Source organism: Papaver somniferum, chromosome 3 (assembly GCF_003573695.1).
Source record: "Papaver somniferum cultivar HN1 chromosome 3, ASM357369v1, whole genome shotgun sequence".
NCBI classification, from domain to species: domain Eukaryota; kingdom Viridiplantae; phylum Streptophyta; class Magnoliopsida; order Ranunculales; family Papaveraceae; genus Papaver; species Papaver somniferum.
The window spans coordinates 42034064-42055472 of record NC_039360.1 but is presented as its reverse complement, the minus strand read 5'-3'; the positions used below and the strand labels follow the sequence as shown (position 1 = coordinate 42055472).

Sequence of the window (21409 nt, the reverse complement as noted above, 5' to 3'; positions counted from 1 at the left end):
TTCCGGCGAGGTTAGAGGTGTCAAATATAGCAGATTGGATGAAACTGCAACCTATTACTGAACTGAGGTTGAAAGATTACCATATACAGACACGATGTTCTCGTCCAGTCGAGGTTTGAGGTGTCAAATATATCAGATTGGAATAAACTGCTACCTATTACTAAACTCAGGTTGCAAGATTACCATATAAAGACCCGATGTTCTCGTCCAGGCGAGGTTAGAGGTGTCAAATATATCAGATTGGATGAAACTGCAACCTTTTACTGAACTCAGGTTGCAAGATTAGCATATACAGACCCGATGTTCTCGTCCAGGCGAGGTTAGAGATGTCAAATATATCAGATTGGATGAAACTCTAACCTATTACTGAACTCAGGTTGCTAGATTACCATATACATACCCGATGCTCTCGTCCCGCCGAGGTTAGAGGTGTCAAATATATCAGATTGGATGAAACTACAACCTATTACTGAACTCAGGTTGCAAGATTACCATATACAGATCCGATGTTCTCGTCCCGACGAGGTTAAAGGTGTAACATATATCAGATTGGATGAAACTGCAACCTATTATTGAACTCAGGTTGCAAGATTACCATATACATACCCGATGTTCTTATCCCGACGAGGTTTGAGGTGTCAAATATATCGGATTGGATGAAACTGCAACCTATTACTAAACTCAGGTTGCAAGATTACCATATACAGACCCGATGTTCTCGTCCCAGCGAGGTTAGAGGTGTCAAATATATCAGATTGAATGAAACTGCAACCTATTACCGAACTCAGGTTGCAGGATTACCATATACAGACCTGATGTTCTCGTCCCCGCGAGGTTAGATGTGTCAAATATATAAGATTGGATGAAACTGCAACCTATTACTGAACTCAGGTGACAAGATTACCATATACAGACCCGATGTTCTCATCCATGCGAGGTTAATTAGATGTGTCAAATATATCAGATTGGATGAAAGTGCAACTTATTACTGAACTCAGGTTGCAAGATGGTCATATACAGACCCGATGTTCTCATCCCAGCGAGGTTAGAGGTGTCAAATATATCATATTGGATGAAATTGCACCTATTACTGAACTCAGGTTGCAAGATTACCATATACAGATACGATGTTCTCGTCCCGTCGAGATTAGAGGTATCAAATATATCAGATTGGATGAAACTACCACCTAATACTGAACTCATGTTGCAAAATTACCATACTCATACCCGATGTTCTCGTCCCTTCGAGGTTAGAAGTGTCAAATATATCAGATTGGATGAAACTTCAACCTATTATTGAACTTAGGTTGCAAGATTACCATATACAGACCCGATGTTCTCGTCCCGTCGAGGTTGGAGGTGTCAAATATATCAGATTTGATGAAACTGCACTGAACTCATGTTGCAAAATTACCATATACAGACCCGATGTTCTCGTCCCTCCGAGGTTAGAGGTGTTAAATATATCAGATTGGATGAAACTTCAACCTATTACTGAACTCAGGTTGCAGGATTACCATATACAGACCCGATGTTCTCGTCCAGGCGAGGTTTGAGGTGTCAAATATATCAGATTGGAATAAACTGCAACCTATTACTAAATTTAGGTTGCAAGATTAGCATATACAGACCCGATGTTCTCGTCCAGGCGAGGTTAGAGGTGTCAAATATATCAGATTGGATGAAACTGCAACCTATTACTGAACTCAAGTTGCAAGATTACCATATACAAACCTGATATTCTCGTCCTGGCGAGGTTTGAGGTGTCAAATATATCATATTGGATGAAACTGCGACCTATTACTGAACTCTGTTGCAAGATTACCATATACAGATCCGATGTTCTTGTCCAGGCGAGGTTTGAGGTGTCAAATATATCATATTGGATAAAACTGCAACCTATTACTGAACTCAGGTTGCAAGATTTCCATATACAGACCCGATATTCTCGTCCCGGCGAGGTTAGAGGTGTCAAATATATCAGATTGGATGAAACTGCAACCTATTACTGAACTCAGGTTGCAAGATTACCATATACAGACCCGATATTCTCGTCCCGTCGAGGTTAGATGTGTCAAATATGTCAGATTGGATGAAACTTCAACCTATTACTGAACTCAGGTTGCAAGATTACGATATACAAACCCGATGTTCTCGTCCCGTCGAGGTTAGAGGTGTCAAATATATCAGATTGGATGAAACAACAACCTAACACTGAACTCATGTTGCAAAATTATCATATACAGACCCGATGTTCTCGTCCCTCCGAGGTTAGAGGTGTTAAATATATCAGATTGGATGAAACTTCAACCTATTACTGAACTCAGGTTGCAGGATTACCATATACAGACCCGATGTTCTCGTCCAAGAGAGGTTTGAGGTGTCAAATATATCAGATTGGAATAAACTGCTACCTATTACTAAACTCAGGTTGCAAGATTACCATATAAAGACCCGATGTTCTCGTCCAGGCGAGGTTAGAGGTGTCAAATATATCAGATTGGATGAAACTGCAACCTTTTACTGAACTCAGGTTGCAAGATTAGCATATACAGACCCGATGTTCTCGTCCAGGCGAGGTTAGAGATGTCAAATATATCAGATTGGATGAAACTGCAACCTATTAATGAACTCAAGTTGCAAGATTACCATATACAAACCCGATATTCTCGTCCTGGCGAGGTTTGAGGTGTCAAATCTATCAGATTGGATGAAACTGCAACCTATTACTGAACTCAGTTGCAAGATTACCATATACAGATCCGATGTTCTCTTCCAGGCGAGGTTTGAGGTGTCAAATATATCAGATTGGATGAAGCTGCAACCTATTACTGAACTCAGGTTGCAAGATTTCCATATACAGACTTGATATTCTCGTCCCGGCGAGGTTAGAGGTGTCAAATATATCAGATTGGATGAAACTGCAACCTATTACTGAACTCATGTTGCAAGATTACCATATACAGACCCGATATTCTCGTCCCGTCGAGGTTAGAGGTGTCAAATATATCATATTGGATGAAACTGCAACCTATTACTAAACTCAGATTGCAAGATTACCATATACAGACCCGATGTTCTCATCCAGGCGAGGTTTGAGGTGTCAAATATATCAGATTAGATGAAAATGCAACCTATTACTGAACTCAGGTTGCAATTACTATATACAGACCCGATGAACTCGTCTAGGCGAAGGTGAAAGCAGATGTCAGTGTACGACGAAAACAAATTTTTCGGCGATGGTGATTCAAATTTTTCCGGCGAAAACAAATTTTCCGTCGATGACAACTTTTCCGGCGATGATGATTCAAATTTTTCCGACGAAAGCAATTTTCTTTCTATGGCATATTTTCCGGCGACGGTGTTTCAAATTTTTCCGGTGACATTGATTCATATTTTTCGGCAACGGTTAAAGCACATTTTCCGGCAACGGCGAAAATTACCAAAGCGAAAGCATACTTCCCGGCGACGGTGAAATTGACCAAATTACCCTCGCCGGCTGCAAATTTTAGGCGACTGTGAATATGACCAAATTACCTTTTATAGGCGTTTTTTACTCTTCATAGCAGGGGTACTGTTACAAATTGCCCATTCAAGTTTTCAACCACAAAACCGTCTGAAGTTAGACCTAAATTGGCAGTTATTATTGTCAGGTGATATTATCGATTAAAGATTTCTCTTGGGAATAGGCGTGACCTTGCAAGAATTTAGAGTTTATTTCTGTTACCAACTGTTGTGTCTTTTCGGTTATACTAGTTTATAAGGGGAAAACCAATGGGTCAGAGAGAAAATTTGTAGAAGGGTCGATCAATCAATCAAAATGGTTGGTGATGATGATCGACGCAGACGAAAGGATAAAGCCCCCATGATTGAAGAGCAACAATTGAAAGAGTGGGAAGAGAGGCAAAGACAAGAAAGTTTATCCGCCACTATGCAGATGATTGGGAAGATGACCGAGGATGATCTCCAGAAAGTACAAAAGAGAGTAAGTGACTTGTTGAATGATATCGAACTCGATCCTCCCTGGAAAGAAATGCATGCTATGGAAAATAAAGTACAAGAGAAACCGATAGAGATTTTTCCAAAGAAACCGGTAGAGATTTTACCAAAGAAGCGTCTCTGTGATCCCTTCATAGATGAAGAAGAGAAGGAAAAGTACTATGCAGTGCAGGACAAAAGACGAAGGTTGGCGCAAATTGCGGAGATCAAGGCGGCAGAGGCAAAAGAATATGGAAAACCCGATAGTGATGCAAGTGCTACCGAGATGAAGAGCCAGTTTTTGTTGTTCATAATGTCAGTGATATCTCCACTACAGATTCAGAGAAGCTGCATCTGACCTAGAAAGCGTCATTTGAGGATTTTCGCGACGATGAGATTCTTGGGGATTAATGATGAAATTTTGTCTCAAAAGACCAATTCTGAAGCGGAGTCAGTTGAAGATGAAGAGGAAAATGGGTCTGATGAAGAGGAAGAGTCTGATGAGGAGGAAGAGTCTGATGAGGAGGAAGAGTCTGATGAGGAGGAAGAGTGTTCTGAGAAATCAGAATCTGATGATTCCGATTCCGAGTGATCGGGTATAACGAGTAAGCCTCATCGAAGGGAAAATGGTAAGTCAATGAATCATGTTTTTTTTTTTGGTTGTGGCAATGGAGACAGTTGTGTTTATTTTGCTTTTTTCTTTTTGTTTTTGGTACTTGGATTTTTTGTGTATAACTGGATATGAACATGACAGTGTTGCTGCTAAATGTTGCACAACATTGAATGGACATAAAGGTTGTAACTTTATGAAATACAATATGATGAAGTCAGATTAATTATATTGTCCAATGATTGTATGTCAATAATGTTAAAGACGCAGGTTGTAATCTAGAAACTAAACTACAATGCAAAGAACTGGAACATGTACAAGACTAAAATGTAATGAAAACAAATGAATACTGAAAACAATTCACTTTAGTGTTTCTTAATAGTTTCCCTGCATCTTTGAAATTGCAGCATGTTTGAAATTTCATCTTTGGTTCTCTATATATCCAGTCTAATTCACTTGATGAAGAGGCATATACACACCTAGTCTTAATCTACAATCTGGCGAAGGGACAAATTACCAACATCTATATATGTTTGATATTTATATCTTTATATCTTATGTCAATACATGACTAACAAAAATTATCTTGTGTTGGTTGCGTCATATTCGACTTGCACATAATTGACACAAACCCTACTTACCATATACAACCCACACAACTAATTCTACAATCTGACAATGAATACACATCAAAAAGATTCCTGAGATGTTGATTCTCAAAACAGAATACAAGATTTATTCATCCAATGTTGACATCCTACAACCAAATACTATGTCCGAGTCTAAGATCATCTATCAACTGACATATAAAACACTTGGTGGAGGCATAAAGCATGCAATTAAGATATCCATAATCACCAAAAGATTCTCAAAACAGTATACAATTCACCATCAGAAATTGTACCATTCAAAATCAAGAGTGTGTAACCTCCAATTTGTAAAATCATTAAACCCCCAAATGAATGAATGAAAAATACCTTAGATGAAGATGACCAAGATTTGCATTTCCAAAATTATGAATCACTATCAATACTTCTATGAGATATCTATTAAACTAAAATCTAGGCTTGAATCGATGTTTCATAGAAGAATCGATTGATTCTTTGTTGTTGATGAAATTTTATGCAGCTGAATCTCCAAGAAACCCCCAAATGAATGAATGAGAAATACCTTGGATTATGAATCAGTGTCAATACTTATATGAAAGATCGATTAAACTTAAATCTAGGGTTACATCGAAGTTTCACAGAAGAATTGATTGATTCATTCATTGTTATTGCTGAAGTTTTCTGCATCTCAAATCAATGGAATTAGATGAACTGATAATGAGTTATGTCTCAGGCACTGTTCCGGACATAGTGTTGGTAGATTTTTGTGTCTCATTTGAGTTGTTGGTCAGGGAACAGGGTATTGAGATATGGCATGATGCCTGAGCAAAACCATGCTGCAGTTCAAGATATGGGCCATTTATACACAAGTGTGCTGATTTTGTTTTGCTTGACCTATTTTGTTTGACCTAATTTGTTTGACATAATTTGTTTGACATTACTTGATTAATTAGTTTTTGGTCAGGACTCAGGGACCAGGGTATTAAGATATGGCATGATGCCTGAGTCGAACCATGTTGGAGTTCAAGATATGACCCATCTATACACAACTTCATTTAATATTTAGGAACATAATAATTGTATAAATTAGATACAAGTCCAGTTAATGTCAAAAACAATAGTCTGGGACAGTGGTTCACTTTAGTTTAAGTAAGATTGAGGTCGGAGGTTCGAAATCCCCTAAAACTTTTTATTTTTCTTTCAAATTTAGGAATTATGTGGCACAATGCTGATTTTATTTAGCTTGACCATGTTTGTTTGACACGAGTTGTTGGTCAGGACTTGAGATATGGCATGATACATGAGCCAAATGTGTGAACCATGGTGAACCATAATGCTACAATTATGGCCTTCAAATTAGTTAACCACTTCGTTTTCCTCATGAGACGGTTCTGGAAAGGTAATGGTGATGTCTTTGAAAAATTGCGTCTGAGATTGAAGAGGCGTGGTCTGCCAAGGGACTAGAAGTTTAACCATGCGCCATAAATGGACATTTATGGTTAATCTAACCACTCTACAAAAAGAAGAGAAACTGCAATTACTCTTAATCAAACCAAAAGAAGAAATAAATTTTGCAGAGAGAAGAAGATTAAGAGATGGCTGAATCAAACCAACCTGCAGTTCAAGATGTTGTTGAAAATCAATCACCAGCATTTGAAAATGCAAAACAAGCAACTCATGCATTAACAAGTGAAGAGAATGAGAGACTGATTTCTTATTTAGAACGAGAAATTCCAAGAAAGAGGATGCAGGAAGAAATTGATAGAAGACAGGAAGAATTTGATAGGAAAATGATTGAGAATGAAGAAGAGTGCCAGTTATGGATCAGAAAATATGAGGCAAGATGTGCAAGGAAGAGGAGAGAAAGGGAAGAAAGGCTAGATAGACATGAACTTCATTGTACTAAGAAAAGAAGTGCCACAAAAACTGAAAGTGATGAGGAAGATGAAGAAGCAGTACAACTTGATGAGGATGGAAGAAGCAGTGAGGTATCTGTTCCAGAAAAAGAGGCTCGAGAGAGAGAAAGACAAGAGAGAGATGATTCAGAGATGTATCTACTCTATTTAAATCTCAACCCAGGATATTTGCTCGTACCATGTATGAACCCCTGAACGTCGATTCAGACGATGAGGAGATACCAGGGATGGATGTAGATGCAATCCTAGTGGAGCAAATGTTGAGGCAGAAGATGAGGATGATGAAGATGAAGATGGAAAATATGGTCCTGCAGATTTTTCCAGCAGTGATAGCGGCAGAGACTTCTCCTATGAATAAGAGGGATTTGGCAGTGACTATGACGATGATCAGTGGTGATCATCTGAAGAGCATTGGGAAAATCTTTTGAGGAAGACTTTGGAGGATTGCATTCTCTGAAGTCTTTAGATCATCTTCGTGAAAATTCACAAAGATTTTCCTAATACTTGTAGTTGCTGGTGCTGTTGGAACTGAAGGAGAGGTCTAGTCTTCTGCTATACATCTTCTAATGCATGGTAAGTGTTCTTTTTGGTTTTTTTTTTTTTTTAATTTTTATTTCAACACAAGCTTTGATCTTTTAAAAGTGTTGTTTTGGTGTTAACAAAGATCAAGGTAGTAGTAATAGTGGTAAGTATTTTGCTTGTACTTGTTATGGAGGTTATGTCAGTGCAACATGCATAATCAGGGAATTTTGTTTGCCGGACGGTATCAGAGTTGGTTGTTTAGGTGTAAGTCGAAATGGAATCGGTAGTATGTCTAGTTTTTTTGCTTATGGGTATGATTGTTGAACTGGTATTTCATTATTCCTTTGGTGCTGGACGTAGAAAAGGTTGTAATGGTACTACTTAGTAATTAGCGGTCTGATCTGTAATGGTGATGGTGTTTATAAACGTGGTTAATGAAATTGCAATTGTTTCTTTTTTCGGTTTCTCTTTGTGATTTCTAATGAAAGGAACAATGGTATGTTAAATTCTGGTATGTTGAAATGTATTATATGATCTATGAATTTACTAAAGAATTATCTGAATTCTATCAAGAACTAGAATCCTATTAAAAGGTAACGAAACATATGACGAATCCTAATTCTCTCCGGTTTTCATCTAAAGTGCAGAAACTGCTACTCAAAACATATTACAATCTTGATTCACTAATGGTAACAATATCCTACAACCAAACACTATAACTGAGTTCGTTCTCTTAATTCTTGTGGTTAACCCATTCAAAGGGTTTTATCCGGGTTCTTTTCCTATTTAAGTTACATACAACCTTGTGTTTGGTCTAGAACCGTAACATATTTTTAACCCACTCACTAGAGAATTTAGGGAATTCGGAACACCTCGAAATGATTACTGGTTTGCTTGTGGATTTGGTTATGATAGCAACATTGATGATTACAAACTCGTAGCAATATCGAAAAGTGATGATGTTCCTGGTTGCTCCAATGTTGATGTTTATACAATGAAGTCAAATTCATGGAGTAGTATTCAGGGAACCATCAGTTACTTAATTCGCTACAATAGTAGACGATTTCGTGGTGTGTTTTTCAATGGAGCTCTTTATTGGTTGGGAATTAAAACCACTCAAGAAGCCTCCTCTGAAGTTATTTGTTGTTTTGATATTAACAATGAGGTTATGGCAGATATGCCATTACCTGAAAATATTATGCCACCTCAAGATTTTCCGTTAGAAGCTCATAAGAATGTGGGAGTGTGGGAAAACTGCATTTATGTAGCTTTTATTTGGGATCCAGTCAAAATGAATATATGGGTGATACAGGAATATGGAGTAAAGGAATCTTGGATTAACTTTTTTACCACAACCAAACTACCATGGCCCTTCCAACCATGTCCATTTTGGAAACTGCTTGTATGTTTTGACAATGGGGTAATTTTAACAGATACTGATGGCAAACATTTACTTTTATTTGATCCAACAACTGAAAGAGTTAGATCAATGACGGTCCGTGATATTGCAATGATGGTCATGAATCGAGAGAGTTATGTGGAGACCATAGTCTCACTCAACTCTGGTACTTATCTGGAGAAACCGATTAGAGAGAGGATTAGGAACGCCAAGCGTGCGTAGTTAAAGAGACATGCCTAATCAATTGAATTTCAATATTGTTAGCTAACACAAAGCGTGTAAAATGATGGACTGGTGGGTTTTCTTCTGGTTTCACTTTTCCTTTTTCCTTCTTTGCTGTGGAATTTGTGGGTCTTGTGTCCTCCTAAGAATTTGAGTTACATTATGTTGCAGACTCTTCTTTCTTCATCTTTTACCTTTTTGTTTGGTTACCTGTTTTTGTTACCATGGATAAAAACACTGCAGAATGTTAAATTGCAGTAATTAGTGTTGCAACTGCAATGCTCCAATGTTAAATGTTAGTGGGCTTTGACCTATGTGATTGAACAGTGTTTTGAGACCACCTGAGGTCCTGGGTAGTTTCTCTCTTTTTTGTTTTTGTTTTTTTTGCATCACCCTTGGACAACAAATAACTATACGTTAGAAAAATGCAGAACCTACAATATTGGCATAAAAGCAAACACAAATAAAAAGAATAAAATAATTAGTTTACAATCATTAAGTAATCTCTTGCACATCTGTCTGCCGATTATCTGTTTGCAAATGGATGAATGACAAAACTTTCGTACTAAATTGTTTACAGTAGTAATTGATTGGTAAGTACTAGCTTCGCACAATTGTTTTATATAGCCCATTAAGGCTTTCGATATCCTTTGGCAACAAAATTTTGCACATTTTCGGCCTTAATCATGTTCCGATTGGAGAAGGGGTTGTTGCAAATCAATTTTACAAACAATCTCTTCATCAAATGATTCTGGGATCACAATTTTGACTACTTTCTTTGAATCATCATCATTATTGCTTGAATAGGTTGTTGTTTGCATCTTTTTGAAGTCTTTTGCTTTACCCCATAATACAATGTACAATCCTGCTACCACTGCAATAGCACCTGCCAAGCTGTCGAACCAAAACACCAGTATGTGCATTAGATTTTCTGACTTGTGTTGTTATACTGCAATTAGAGTTGAATGAGCGCAAATGGAACACAGGATTTTGAGAAAGTATTTTTATCAATCAATTTACCTTCCTGTATACAGCTCTTCATGAAGGAATAAGCATGCCAGGATTGTGACGATAACAGTACATAAAGGGTTGAACATTGCAGAAAAAAGTGGCCCCCTTAATGAAATGCACCATGCTTGAACGAAGAATGAAAATGCAGAACCTATAACACCCTGCACACATAAGCATGCATATGGTGAGGTGAGCCATATATAATTGCAACTTTGGAGACCTAAGTTTTTTCACATTTCTTTATATGAAGCATAAGTAGTTTTCTTGAGATACATACGGAATAGAGAGCACATATGAGTTCAAAACTCGAGTGTAAACGCCACGAATTAGGATTTGGTTCCAAGAAATATGTGACAACAGCTGATTGCAAGGTTGCAAAGAAACACATCCACGCGGATAAACAAAGGTGATTAGGATAACTTGCAGACATGGGAACCTGCAATAATTAGTAAAACAAGATCAAGTTAGTATCTACTAATGAGAGACATTTTCTGAAGAAAGACTGCAACTAAGAAAATTAAATACCTGCAAAATGAGCCAAAATGACCAGCAAACACAACTTCCTAAAAGAAGAAAACAGCCGAGCATCCAATTATTGGGACTTCCAACAGTCATAGAGGAGTTGAAGTAGTGAAAAATGATGGAGTTCTGATCTTGTTGTTGAGGAGTAAATTCTGTATTGAGAAGCTTTGGACCCTTCATGAATGCTATGCAAAATGCTCCACTGACACATATTACTGTTCCGACTATCTTTGCCAATGTACTCAGGCTTCTTATATCAACTTTCTCTAATCTGTTTTCGGAGTCAGGTTAACACCTTAAGCAAGCAAAATTTTGACAATATTTGTAGATATATAAAGTGAAATCAACTTACCCAATTAAGGCTGCTAGCAGAAAGGTGATGGCAGGGAGTAAGTTCCCCATTGCACTGGCTATGGATGATGATGTCAAATACAATCCTTCAAAGTAAATATTTTGATTCATTGTTACCCTGCAAAGTTACAAAATCTATAGTCACTTTTTTTATCACATTTCCATGACCAGCTTGGGAGTAGTTGACCAGCGTTGACCGACTTGATTATTCAATTTTCCAAGTAGCTTACCCAATGAGAGAAGCAGTAAATATCAAACTAAAGCTCCTTATTCCTAAGGTAGTTCCTGGTTTATTCCTGTGTAGAATCATTTACATATGTAATGAACATTTGAGAGTGAGACTGTGACAGACAGAAAATATTTTAACTTAATAAGGCTTACCTTTGAGAAAAATAAGCAATAGGAGCAAGAACAAGAGTAGCTATGGCTTGTCTGTAAACAACAAAAACTCTAGGACTCATTCCTTGTAAAAGAACACTTCTACTGGAAAGTGCTACAGCTGCATAAGTAAACTGCAATCCGATCATAGCCATTACAGGCTTATAATCTTCCCACCTTCCCATAATTTTTTTTTTGCAGAGAAGATGAGATGACTATAAGTGTTTAAAAGTAGATTCAATTTTGATGTGCTTTATATACAGTCTATATTGCCTTGGTCAGCAATCATGTAATTCCAAACTAAAAAGGAATTGTGTGTGGTGTCACTGCATGTGGGTGCATGCGAATCGGCTACACGTAATGTCTATGTGTATGATGAGGTTGGGCAGGTGAATATTGGTTTTTCTATATTCTTTTCGAGTTGGCTATAGGCTGTTATACTGCTATAAAACAAAAATGGTTTGTACTGGGAAAGTTCAAGAAAGAGTTAAAAAGGTAAGTATATACGCAGATCAGATGCACAACGGATATCCCATATATATACAGATGTAGCGGTGAGTAAGCATTTGGTTCAAGAGCCGGTGCTAACTGTTAGTGCTTCCATCTGCATGTGGTGGTATTCTGATCCTCCTAATTATCTCCTCTATTTCTATTGGTGGCCTGCGCTGCCTGGATAATAAATGGAAATGATTATTTAACGAAGTAATTTCATACTCCCGAACCATTAACTAAATGGGTCTCCGGGGATTCTCATAGCGAGTGGAGGTAGAAGTACAGTGTGTCTCAATACATATTTATAAACAATTTTTAAAATTTATAGAAGTCAAAAAACAAGAAATTGGTTGGGTGTAAATTTCATAATTACTTATAAAAGTAAAAAATCGACTTTTTGTGAAGCAAAACTTCTGCTTCTAGAAAAATAGAATCACTACTGTTTTTAGTATCCAAATACGTTAGAAATATTTCTATTTCTCATGAAAGCAGAAGTACTTAGAGGTAGGTCTTTTGACTTATAAGCAGAAATTATCCCAGAAGTCAGAAGCGAAAATTGTGTATTCGACGCAACTCGACCGCATCCGCACTATGGAAGTCGCCATTGTCTATTAACAAGCACGGCACGGCATGAATGATAGGTAGGCTAGGTAGCATTTGAAGGGCCTGCTGAGGAACAGGTCCGATATGCTCAGGGAGGCCCGTAAAAGAGAAATAATACGAAAAATACGGAATGGTGTTTCGGGAGGAAGAGATTACATTTTTAAAAGCCTCCGACTTGCACCTCGAAATAATGAGTGGAATCCGAGTCTTATGCAAATCCTCTTCGTCTTCTCCATTCTCTGTGTTTCCTTCTTCCTCTCCTTCTCTTCTTTCCGCTTCTCACAACAAAATCCTCAGAACATTTACTAACAATTCAAATTACCTTACCTCTAAACTCACCTTTTCCACTTCTTCTAACAAACCTAGAACAATGGCCACTGAACCTTCAGCTTCTAACAATGGTGTTCCTGAAGAAGAATCATCATCTTCTTCTTCACCACCTGCTTCTTCTGCCATTGATTTTCTTACTCTTTGCCATCGACTTAAGGTATTTATACAATCTCAAGAACTCAAATCTGATTTTACTGTAATAATAATATAATAAAAATCACACCTTTTCTTTTTTATGTTTAGGCGACAAAGAGAACTGGATGGATAAAAAGAGATATAAAAGGCCCAGAATCTATAGCTGATCATATGTACAGAATGGGGGTTATGGCTCTTATTACTGCTGATATTCCTGGTGTCAACCGTGACAAGTTAGGGTTTTTCCTGCTTCTTTTTTGATTTTTTTTTATTTGATTTTGGGTATTGATGTTTTTTTTCATCTTATAATTGTAGGTGTGTTAAAATGGCAATTGTCCATGATATAGCTGAAGGTGAGTTAATTTGATTGCTCAAAAAGTAAATTTTCGAATAGATGTTTGTTTCCTAGAAATGTACATTGAATTAGGATTTCTATATGTGCCTCCTTTGTGTTAAAAATTGAGATTCTTGAGTTTCAATGTATGTGGCTATGTGCCCTCTGCGTCGGATTAATATATGAGTCGCTGAAAAATGATAATCTTTTCAGCAATTGTTGGGGATATTGCTCCTTGTGATGGGGTACCAAAGGAGGAGAAGAGTCGAAGGGAGAGAGAAGCAATAGAAAAAATGTGTACGCTACTTGGTGGTGGAGACAGAGGTAATAATATGTTTATTTTTTAGTTATGTATTACTGCATGTATATTAGAGGTAATGATGAGTGAGACTTAAATTAGAATTGGGTGTGCCGGAAAATTTGCATTTTATTGTTGGACTGAGTGTGTAAGACTTATTCTTGCATTCAGTGATATGAGGAGGGATTTCGCAGTGTTGTTAGCTTGAACTTGTTTACAGCTCTTTCCCGTGTTCTCTTCCTTATTGATTCTGAAGCATTTTTTAAGCATACCGTTACGGGGGTTCAATAAAGGCTGGAATCTTGCGTCAAATGTAGGATCCATATATTGAACAGATATAGATCTTACATTCTAGGCATTGGTTATTCGTCTGCGGAGATTAACATGACAAACACATCGATTTGGAATGAGTTAGTTCGTGCTCCATTTTCTAGTGTCTGCTCAGTTTTTACTTATATGAATATAAATTAATCTTGTTATGAAGCACGCAGTTGGTTACCATTTGTTTGCTGGATTCACATAATCTTAGATAAAATCTTTTGAAATGAATCTCATGGTTTTTATTCCTGTTGGCTTAGTAATACGTTTCCTTATCCAAATGCGATAATGTGCTTGTGCTGCTGTGCATTTGAAGATTGAAAGTTTGATAATGACGGATAGCATAAGTAACTGTGCTTGTGCATTTCGTACAGGATGGTGAAATTTTTATAGCCAAGGATTTTTGTTACTTTCTTTCTCATTCTCATTCTATGTTATTTTGCAGCAAAGGAGATAAATGATTTGTGGATGGAGTACGAAAATAATTCTACTCCAGAAGCCAAGGTTGTGAAAGACCTCGACAAGGTATTTCATCCATTTATGCATAACTCATGAACAATTATAACTTTCATGAAGCCTTTTTATGTAAATCTAGAGCCTTCCTACTTATTGTGCTCTCTTCACAGCTGACCCTAGTTTCCATGATTCGAATCATATCTTATTTTATTTCTTCTTATTACTCATATTTTGTTGTAAAACATCACTCTTTAGTTTTAATGGTTAAAAACCAAAGTTGTGGGCAGTAATAGTACTTAGCTAGTGCCAAGATAACAACGTTACTGTTAAAGATTCCGTCAAGCTGTTCCATCAGTATCACGACCCTTTCAGCTAGTCTAAAGTTATCAAACCAGTCCCTCATGTTTACAATGGTAAACTTGAAAGCTGTTCTTGGAGCCTGAAAAACACTGAACCATAATTTTTATAAGCCTATAACAAATAAATAATACGAGCTTTGAAAAGTAGGATGATGGCTATGCTATATTCCTCAATGTTTTAATGCATAAACTTTAAGAAACATGATTGCCGAACAAGTACTGGACGCCAGTGACATTAGTACAAGGTACACACTGGCATTCAATGATTCAAGTTCTTCACCATGTAAGCTGGGATATTCGCTTGATAACTGTAGAGTGACTGAATGAGTTGAGACTTGACAGAAGTTGGATAGTAAAAAAGGTTCTAGAAAAACCAGAGGCATTAGGTTTTGCCTGCATTAGTTGTACCAGAAGAGTGTATGCATGTTTCTTGAGTAGTAGGTCAAGCTAAGAGTTGAGCAGTGGCTTATGTCATGAAATTGGATATTGGCAGCATCATGGAATCTAGTCATTTCTCGTGTTATTACCAGAACTTTTAAATTTGCATTCTTTCCTTGTATAATGATTTTTTTTTTTGAAGCATGAAATGTATTAAACTACTAACGGACTATTACATGAGGGTAGAAGATACCCCAAGATTCATCAAGTACACTTAGATTGGTATCATTCTTTGTATAATGATACTTGTGTGTGACTGCTCGTAATAACATTTAGTTCACAAAGGGATATTAAACCCATTAAATAACCTGATGCTGATTGGTCTTCATGTTCGTTTTTCAGGTGGAAATGATTCTTCAAGCCTTGGAATATGAAAATGGTATTAGTCCTTTACTTCTTTTCTTCTTGTCTTAAAACTTTAAATCTCATAACGTCATACTTAAGATTTGAAATTGATGGCTTGTATGATCTAATAGTTTATCCTGGTGTATAAAGTCATTTCATTAATATGATTTGTTTTTCGTTTGTGTAGAGCAAGGAAGGGATCTGGAAGAATTCTTTGTGTCAACTGCAGGTAAAATCTGACAGTGAAATCCTCATCAAGTCACTAAATGAGGATATTTCTAATGTTGACTGGTTAAACCAAAACATCATCTTAGATATTAAGTTTTTACTTCAGAGTCATGTTTCTTTTTCATGTAAGTGGATTCATAGGTTAGGTAATGGTGTGGCAGACTCAATAGCTAAAAAAGCTAGAAGTAATGCCGTTTATTCCACCTGACATTGCTGAGTGGGTGCAGGGTGACATTATAGTTTGTAATTCTCTTCGTTAATCAATAAATTTCTTTTGCATCAAAAAAAAAAAAAAAAAAAAAAAGAAATAAAAAACTGCAGGTAAAATCTATAGGCGTAGTTAAGCAGTGATACGTTCACCTTGTTATATAGGAATGTATTGAAGTAAAGACATATTGCTAATATTTTCCGTTTTATTGGTAAATCTTACAGGGAAATTCCAGACTGACTTGGGCAAATCGTGGGCTGCAGAGATAGCTTCAAGAAGGAAAAGGAAAGAAGAAAAGTAGACGTTGCAATTTGTGTTGAAAATCTTATGATCAGGGTTTAGTTGTACAAATCTTTCTCTTGATGTGCGTCAAATTTTACTGTGATGCACAAACCCTTCGTTTGATAATGTGAAGCATTAATTTCGCTCTTTCGCCATTAAATGTTTGAAGTAGATTGGCAACTCCACGACAGTTGATTCTACACCTTCTGATAGAGTTCACTTCTCCATTTCTTTGCTCATTCAGTGAATTTTGCTGCCCATTTACTGTTTGTTAGGAATCAAAACCGGGTATATAGGCCCATTTACTAGGCTGATACCGGTTCTACTAGGGTCTTATACCAGTCCACCGTTCCAATTGTCAGGATCTGTTTGTCCTATATGGACTGATATCAGCCCTTAGTAGAACTGGTATATGGGTTTCTGATATCCTTGATAGAAATTGCAGTCCATATCAGAAGTCGGAAACAACAAAACAAAATTCACAAAAATCCAGAATTTTCTTTTTGTTTCTAGAAATTTGAGACAGTACATTAATTAAAAAAAAAAGAACTACACTAAATCAAATACATTATAAGAAATCATTATGAAATTATATTCTCAAACAAAATTTTGCTATATGTCATGTAGTACAATGGTAAAAAAAAAAAAACTAAATTAAATCAAACACATTATACATTATAAGAAATTATAATGAAATTATATCCTCAAACAAAATTTTACTATATTATATCAATGTAGAACAATGGTAAAATCGTCCACACCAAATTATCTACCAAACACCCTTTGAAATGTTTTGTTAGGATATGGTGCACAAATTAGGGATAGAAAGTCAGGGGCCTCAGCCAAAGGCGGCAAGCCGAAATACGACCTTTGTTTGTCTATAAATTCTGCAATAGGGTCTCATACATCCTCGTTTTTTCTTTCACATTCCTCTGCAACCACCACCAATGCTCTAGGCGAAGCACGAAAATTCAAGAAACTCACAAATTCAAGAATTGAGCTATTGACTGTGAAAAATCGAAATAGCATCTGTTCTAATTCATGGAGGAAAGTTACTGTTCAAATTGCAAAAGTGTTACAGCCGTGATAAAAGATCATTCGACCGGAGACACAATTTGTTCCCACTGTCGACTTGTATCAGAAGCCTACTCAATTGGTGAAACATCTGAATGGAGAACATTCCGTGATGAATCAAATGATAATGGGGATGATTCAAATCTTCTTCTGTTTAATAATGGGTTAAACACCATTCCTCCCTCTTCTAATTCTTCTCTTAGGCGTTTTAATCCTGACAAGGGTCTTATCGAGGTGATTGAGGCGATGTCTGACGGATTAGGTCTTGTTTCCACAATAAAGGATTTGGCTAATGAGATTTATAAGAAGATGGCGGATGTGAAAAGTAGTAAACGGATCAACAAGAACGCAATTCTTGCTGCTTGTTTGTATACTGCTTGCAAGAGACTAGGGAAACCGAGAACAATGAAAGAGATCCATTCCGTCGCGACTGGTGTGACCAGGAAGGAAATTGGACGTGCCAGAAAACATTTGGAGGAAATTGGAAATGGGGACACTGAAGGTTCAACTCATACAAAGGATGCTGGTTATTTCGTGAGGCTTTTTTGTTCTATTCTTGGTATGAGTAATAAAGACGTGAAAGCTGCTCAAGAAGCGGTTGAGAAGACTGAAGAATGTGATATTAGGAGGAATCCTGCAACGACGGTTATTTACATGATATCTTAATTGTCTGATGAGAGAAAACTGGTTAGAGATGTTGTTGATGCAACTAGAGTTGCACAAGGCACTATTAGTAATTCTTATAAGGATATATATAAGAATGCGTCGTAACTGGTACCATCTTGGTATGCTAATGAAGAGGACCTCAAGAGGTTGTGTATACCTAAAAGATACCGAAAAAGAACCCCCCATTCATGACTGCAATTGGTGCAAAACTTTTCTGCAGATGATTTTTCGTTTCTGTTGCGGTATATTGGCAACATTAGATTTACTTGGCCATCTTGGTCCTCCAAAGCACTGTCAGGGCTAGGAAAAGGTGTTGCTTTACTGAAATGCCTGGAGGATGTCAGTTTTGAGGTCTGATTGTAGTTTTGTAAACATAAGTCAGATGTTAATAATAGATTAGATATTATCTTATTTCCTTTCTTAGCATTATTCTCAATTACTGTGAAGTATTCTAAATTACTGTGAGATACTCATTGACATTCTTTTGACATATAATAACGAATGAGGAAAAGGGGAAAGCTCTCATGGGAGTTTTAGCATTATCCAAGATGGTATCATCCTAAAACCGATTCATCAATCCCTCTTCTTCTCTTACATAAATAAATAAATAAATAAATAAATCGAATGGCCGCTGAAACGAAAAAGTTACATCCAGCCTTTGCTGTCACCAACATCAAAACTCTTATACCCATTCTCCTGGATATCAAACAGGATGAATATTCTTCATGGGGTTTCCTTTTCGAACTCCATCTCCAAGCTCATAATCTAGTTTTTCTCATTGACGGCTCAGCAACTCCAACAGATCTTGATGCCGCTACCGTAAAACAGCTAGATGCACTTTGTCGCCAGTGGATGTTCTCTACCATGGCCAAAGATTTGATGCTCACTGTTCTCAAATCAGGCAAAACTGCTAAAGAAATCTGGGATCACCTCAAGAAGCTCTTTCAAGACAACAAAGGCAGCCGCGCAGCAACCCTTGAAAGTAAGTTTGTTAACCTTAAATTTACTGACTATAATGGTGTTGATGATTACTGTGATAAACTTAAATCGTTCTCCGACCGATTAAGTGATCTCGACTTCCCGATGAATGACAAGCGTTTGGTTATTCAACTTGTCAATGGCCTTCCGGAGGAATACAACACTGTTGCATCTTTCATTCAACAGTCCATGCCTAGTTTTGATTCTGCCAGATCTCAACTGAGAACGGAAGAGATAAGGCGTTCTCAACAAACCCTAAATCCTACACCGACGGCACTGGCTGCTGCTGCCTCCCCTGTGCAGCGCCAAAATCAGCGACAACATCGTCCCAGCAACAACAAACGTGGTCCACGACCATCCTTCAACGGTAATGTTAACTGGACCCAAAGCCCAGCGGCCCAACCACCTCTCCTGCCAACTCCCAGCATACATCACACGGCCCAACAGACTCCAGGCTACTCCCGTCACCCAACTACCAGCCTCACTGGTCTCCCTACTGGTCTGTGCCTCCCTGCCCGTATCCTACAGCCCCTTCTTGGCAACCACGCCCTCCACAACAACACCAACAACGCTCCCAACGCGCACGGTCACCTGGATTAGGTCGTGGCCAAGCTTACTTCACTCCAACCACTGAAGTTCTCCAACCGGATGATATTGCAGAGGCATATAGCTCCATGAGTCTTCAACCTCCTGATGAAGATTTCTATATGGACACCGGCGCTACCTCACATCTTACTTCAAATCCAGGTACGCTGCATAACGTTTTCAACTCTAGCAATGTTCGCTCTATTCTAGTTGGAAATGGCAGTAGTATACCAGTTACGGATAGTGGTACCAAGTTCATACATCTTATTTCTCGTCTTCTTCATCTAAAAGATACCCTTGTTGTCCCTGACATTATCAAAAACTTAGTGTCTGTCCGCAAGTTTACTACTGATAATTATGTGTCTGTTGATTTTGACCCATCTGGTTTCTCTGTGAAGGATCTGATTTCGAAGAAGACTATTCTACGATGTGACAGTTCTGGAGAGCTCTATCCTATCACCAAGTCCATCGTATCTCCTCCTACTCCGCTCTTGCCTCAACCTATCTCTCTTGCCGTTTGTTCGTCAGATGTTTGGCATAACCGGCTTGGTCATCCTGGAAAAGCTATATTAGATGTCTTACGCACCAAAAGTTTTATTTCGTGTAATAAAAATTCGTGTTCTCAACTGTGTCATTCTTGTCAAGTTAGCAAACATGTTAGATTGCCATTTTTGAGTCCAATTCCAATACTTTTGCTCCCTTTGATATTATTCATAGTGACTTATGGACTTGTCCATCACATGTTGAAACAGGTATTCGATATTATCTTATTTTATTGGATGATTTCACTAATTATCTATGGGTTTATCCTTTAAAATTCAAACCTCAAGTTTATACCAAATTCTTGGAATTTCACTCTTTCGTTAAAACTCAATTTGAGCGTGACATCAAAAGTTTTCAATGTGATTTAGGTCGTGAGTTTGATAACTCTTCTTTTCATAATTTTGCTCATACAAATGGATTTGTCTTCCGTTTCTCTTGTCCTCAAACCTCCTCCCAGAATGGCAAGGCTGAGCGTATGATTCGTCGAGTTAACGACATTACTCGTACTCTTATGTCTCACGCCTCAATTCCCTCCAAATATTGGGCCGACTCTCTTAACATGGCCGTCTATCTTCATAACATTCTTCCTACCAAAATTCTCCATTTTCGATCTCCTGTCTTTGCTCTCTATGGTCGACAACCTACATATGATCATCTTCGTATTTTTGGATGTCTTTGCTATCCTAACCTTTCCTCCACCACACCTCACAAACTTGCTCCTCGCTCGACCAAATGTGTCTTTCTTGGTTTTCCTGTCAATCATCGTGGTTATCGTTGTCTCGATCTTACCACACATAAAATCATTATCTCTCGTCATGTAACCTTTGACGAAACTCTCTTCCCTTTCGCAACACCTACTCCCACCGGTCATACAGACTCATAACCCTCTGCCTCACCTATCCACCACTCTTTTGCTGACACCCTTGCCTATCCGTCAGCACCTCCCTCATCCCCTTCGTCTGATGTCCTCAGTTCCCCTGTTCCATATATTCCTCCTCACAGGCGAAGACCTACAGTGCCTCCCACTTCTTCCGCTACCACATCTACTAGTCCAGCTCCTACTACTTCAACTGAACAACCTACAATCTCCATTCCATCTGCCTCCCCTAGTTCAGTTTCCCCAGTTCCCACTCTTGTACATCCTCCCACTGTTACGGCTCCACCCATCCCTCCTCCCTCTCGTCCGGTCACTCGGGCCTCCCGAGGCATTTTTTGCCCCA

The 21409-nt window shown here is 37.9% G+C and overlaps 2 protein-coding genes and 1 pseudogene across 2 annotated transcripts; 2 read left to right on the top strand and 1 right to left on the bottom strand.

The window, feature by feature from the left end:
• Window positions 1–9767: 9767 nt before the first annotated feature.
• Window positions 9768–11711, bottom strand: LOC113361189 (WAT1-related protein At4g30420-like). The gene is made up of 7 exons (XM_026604516.1): window positions 11521–11711; window positions 11370–11435; window positions 11141–11257; window positions 10792–11059; window positions 10544–10702; window positions 10276–10427; window positions 9768–10149 (listed from the first exon to the last, which is right to left on the bottom strand). The coding sequence occupies exons 1-7, from the start codon at window positions 11700–11702 to the stop codon at window positions 9936–9938; spliced, it is 1158 nt and encodes a 385-aa protein (XP_026460301.1). The 5' UTR covers window positions 11703–11711; the 3' UTR covers window positions 9768–9935.
• Window positions 11712–12771: 1060 nt separating this feature from the next.
• LOC113355977 (HD domain-containing protein 2-like) lies at window positions 12772–16555 on the top strand. The gene is made up of 8 exons (XM_026598968.1): window positions 12772–13099; window positions 13186–13310; window positions 13393–13430; window positions 13625–13735; window positions 14473–14552; window positions 15623–15659; window positions 15813–15854; window positions 16286–16555. Exons 1-8 carry the CDS (start codon window positions 12803–12805, stop codon window positions 16360–16362), a joined length of 807 nt encoding a protein of 268 aa, XP_026454753.1. The 5' UTR covers window positions 12772–12802; the 3' UTR covers window positions 16363–16555.
• An 829-nt stretch (window positions 16556–17384) lies between these two features.
• LOC113359353 lies at window positions 17385–18275 on the top strand (annotated as a pseudogene).
• Window positions 18276–21409: the final 3134 nt, after the last annotated feature.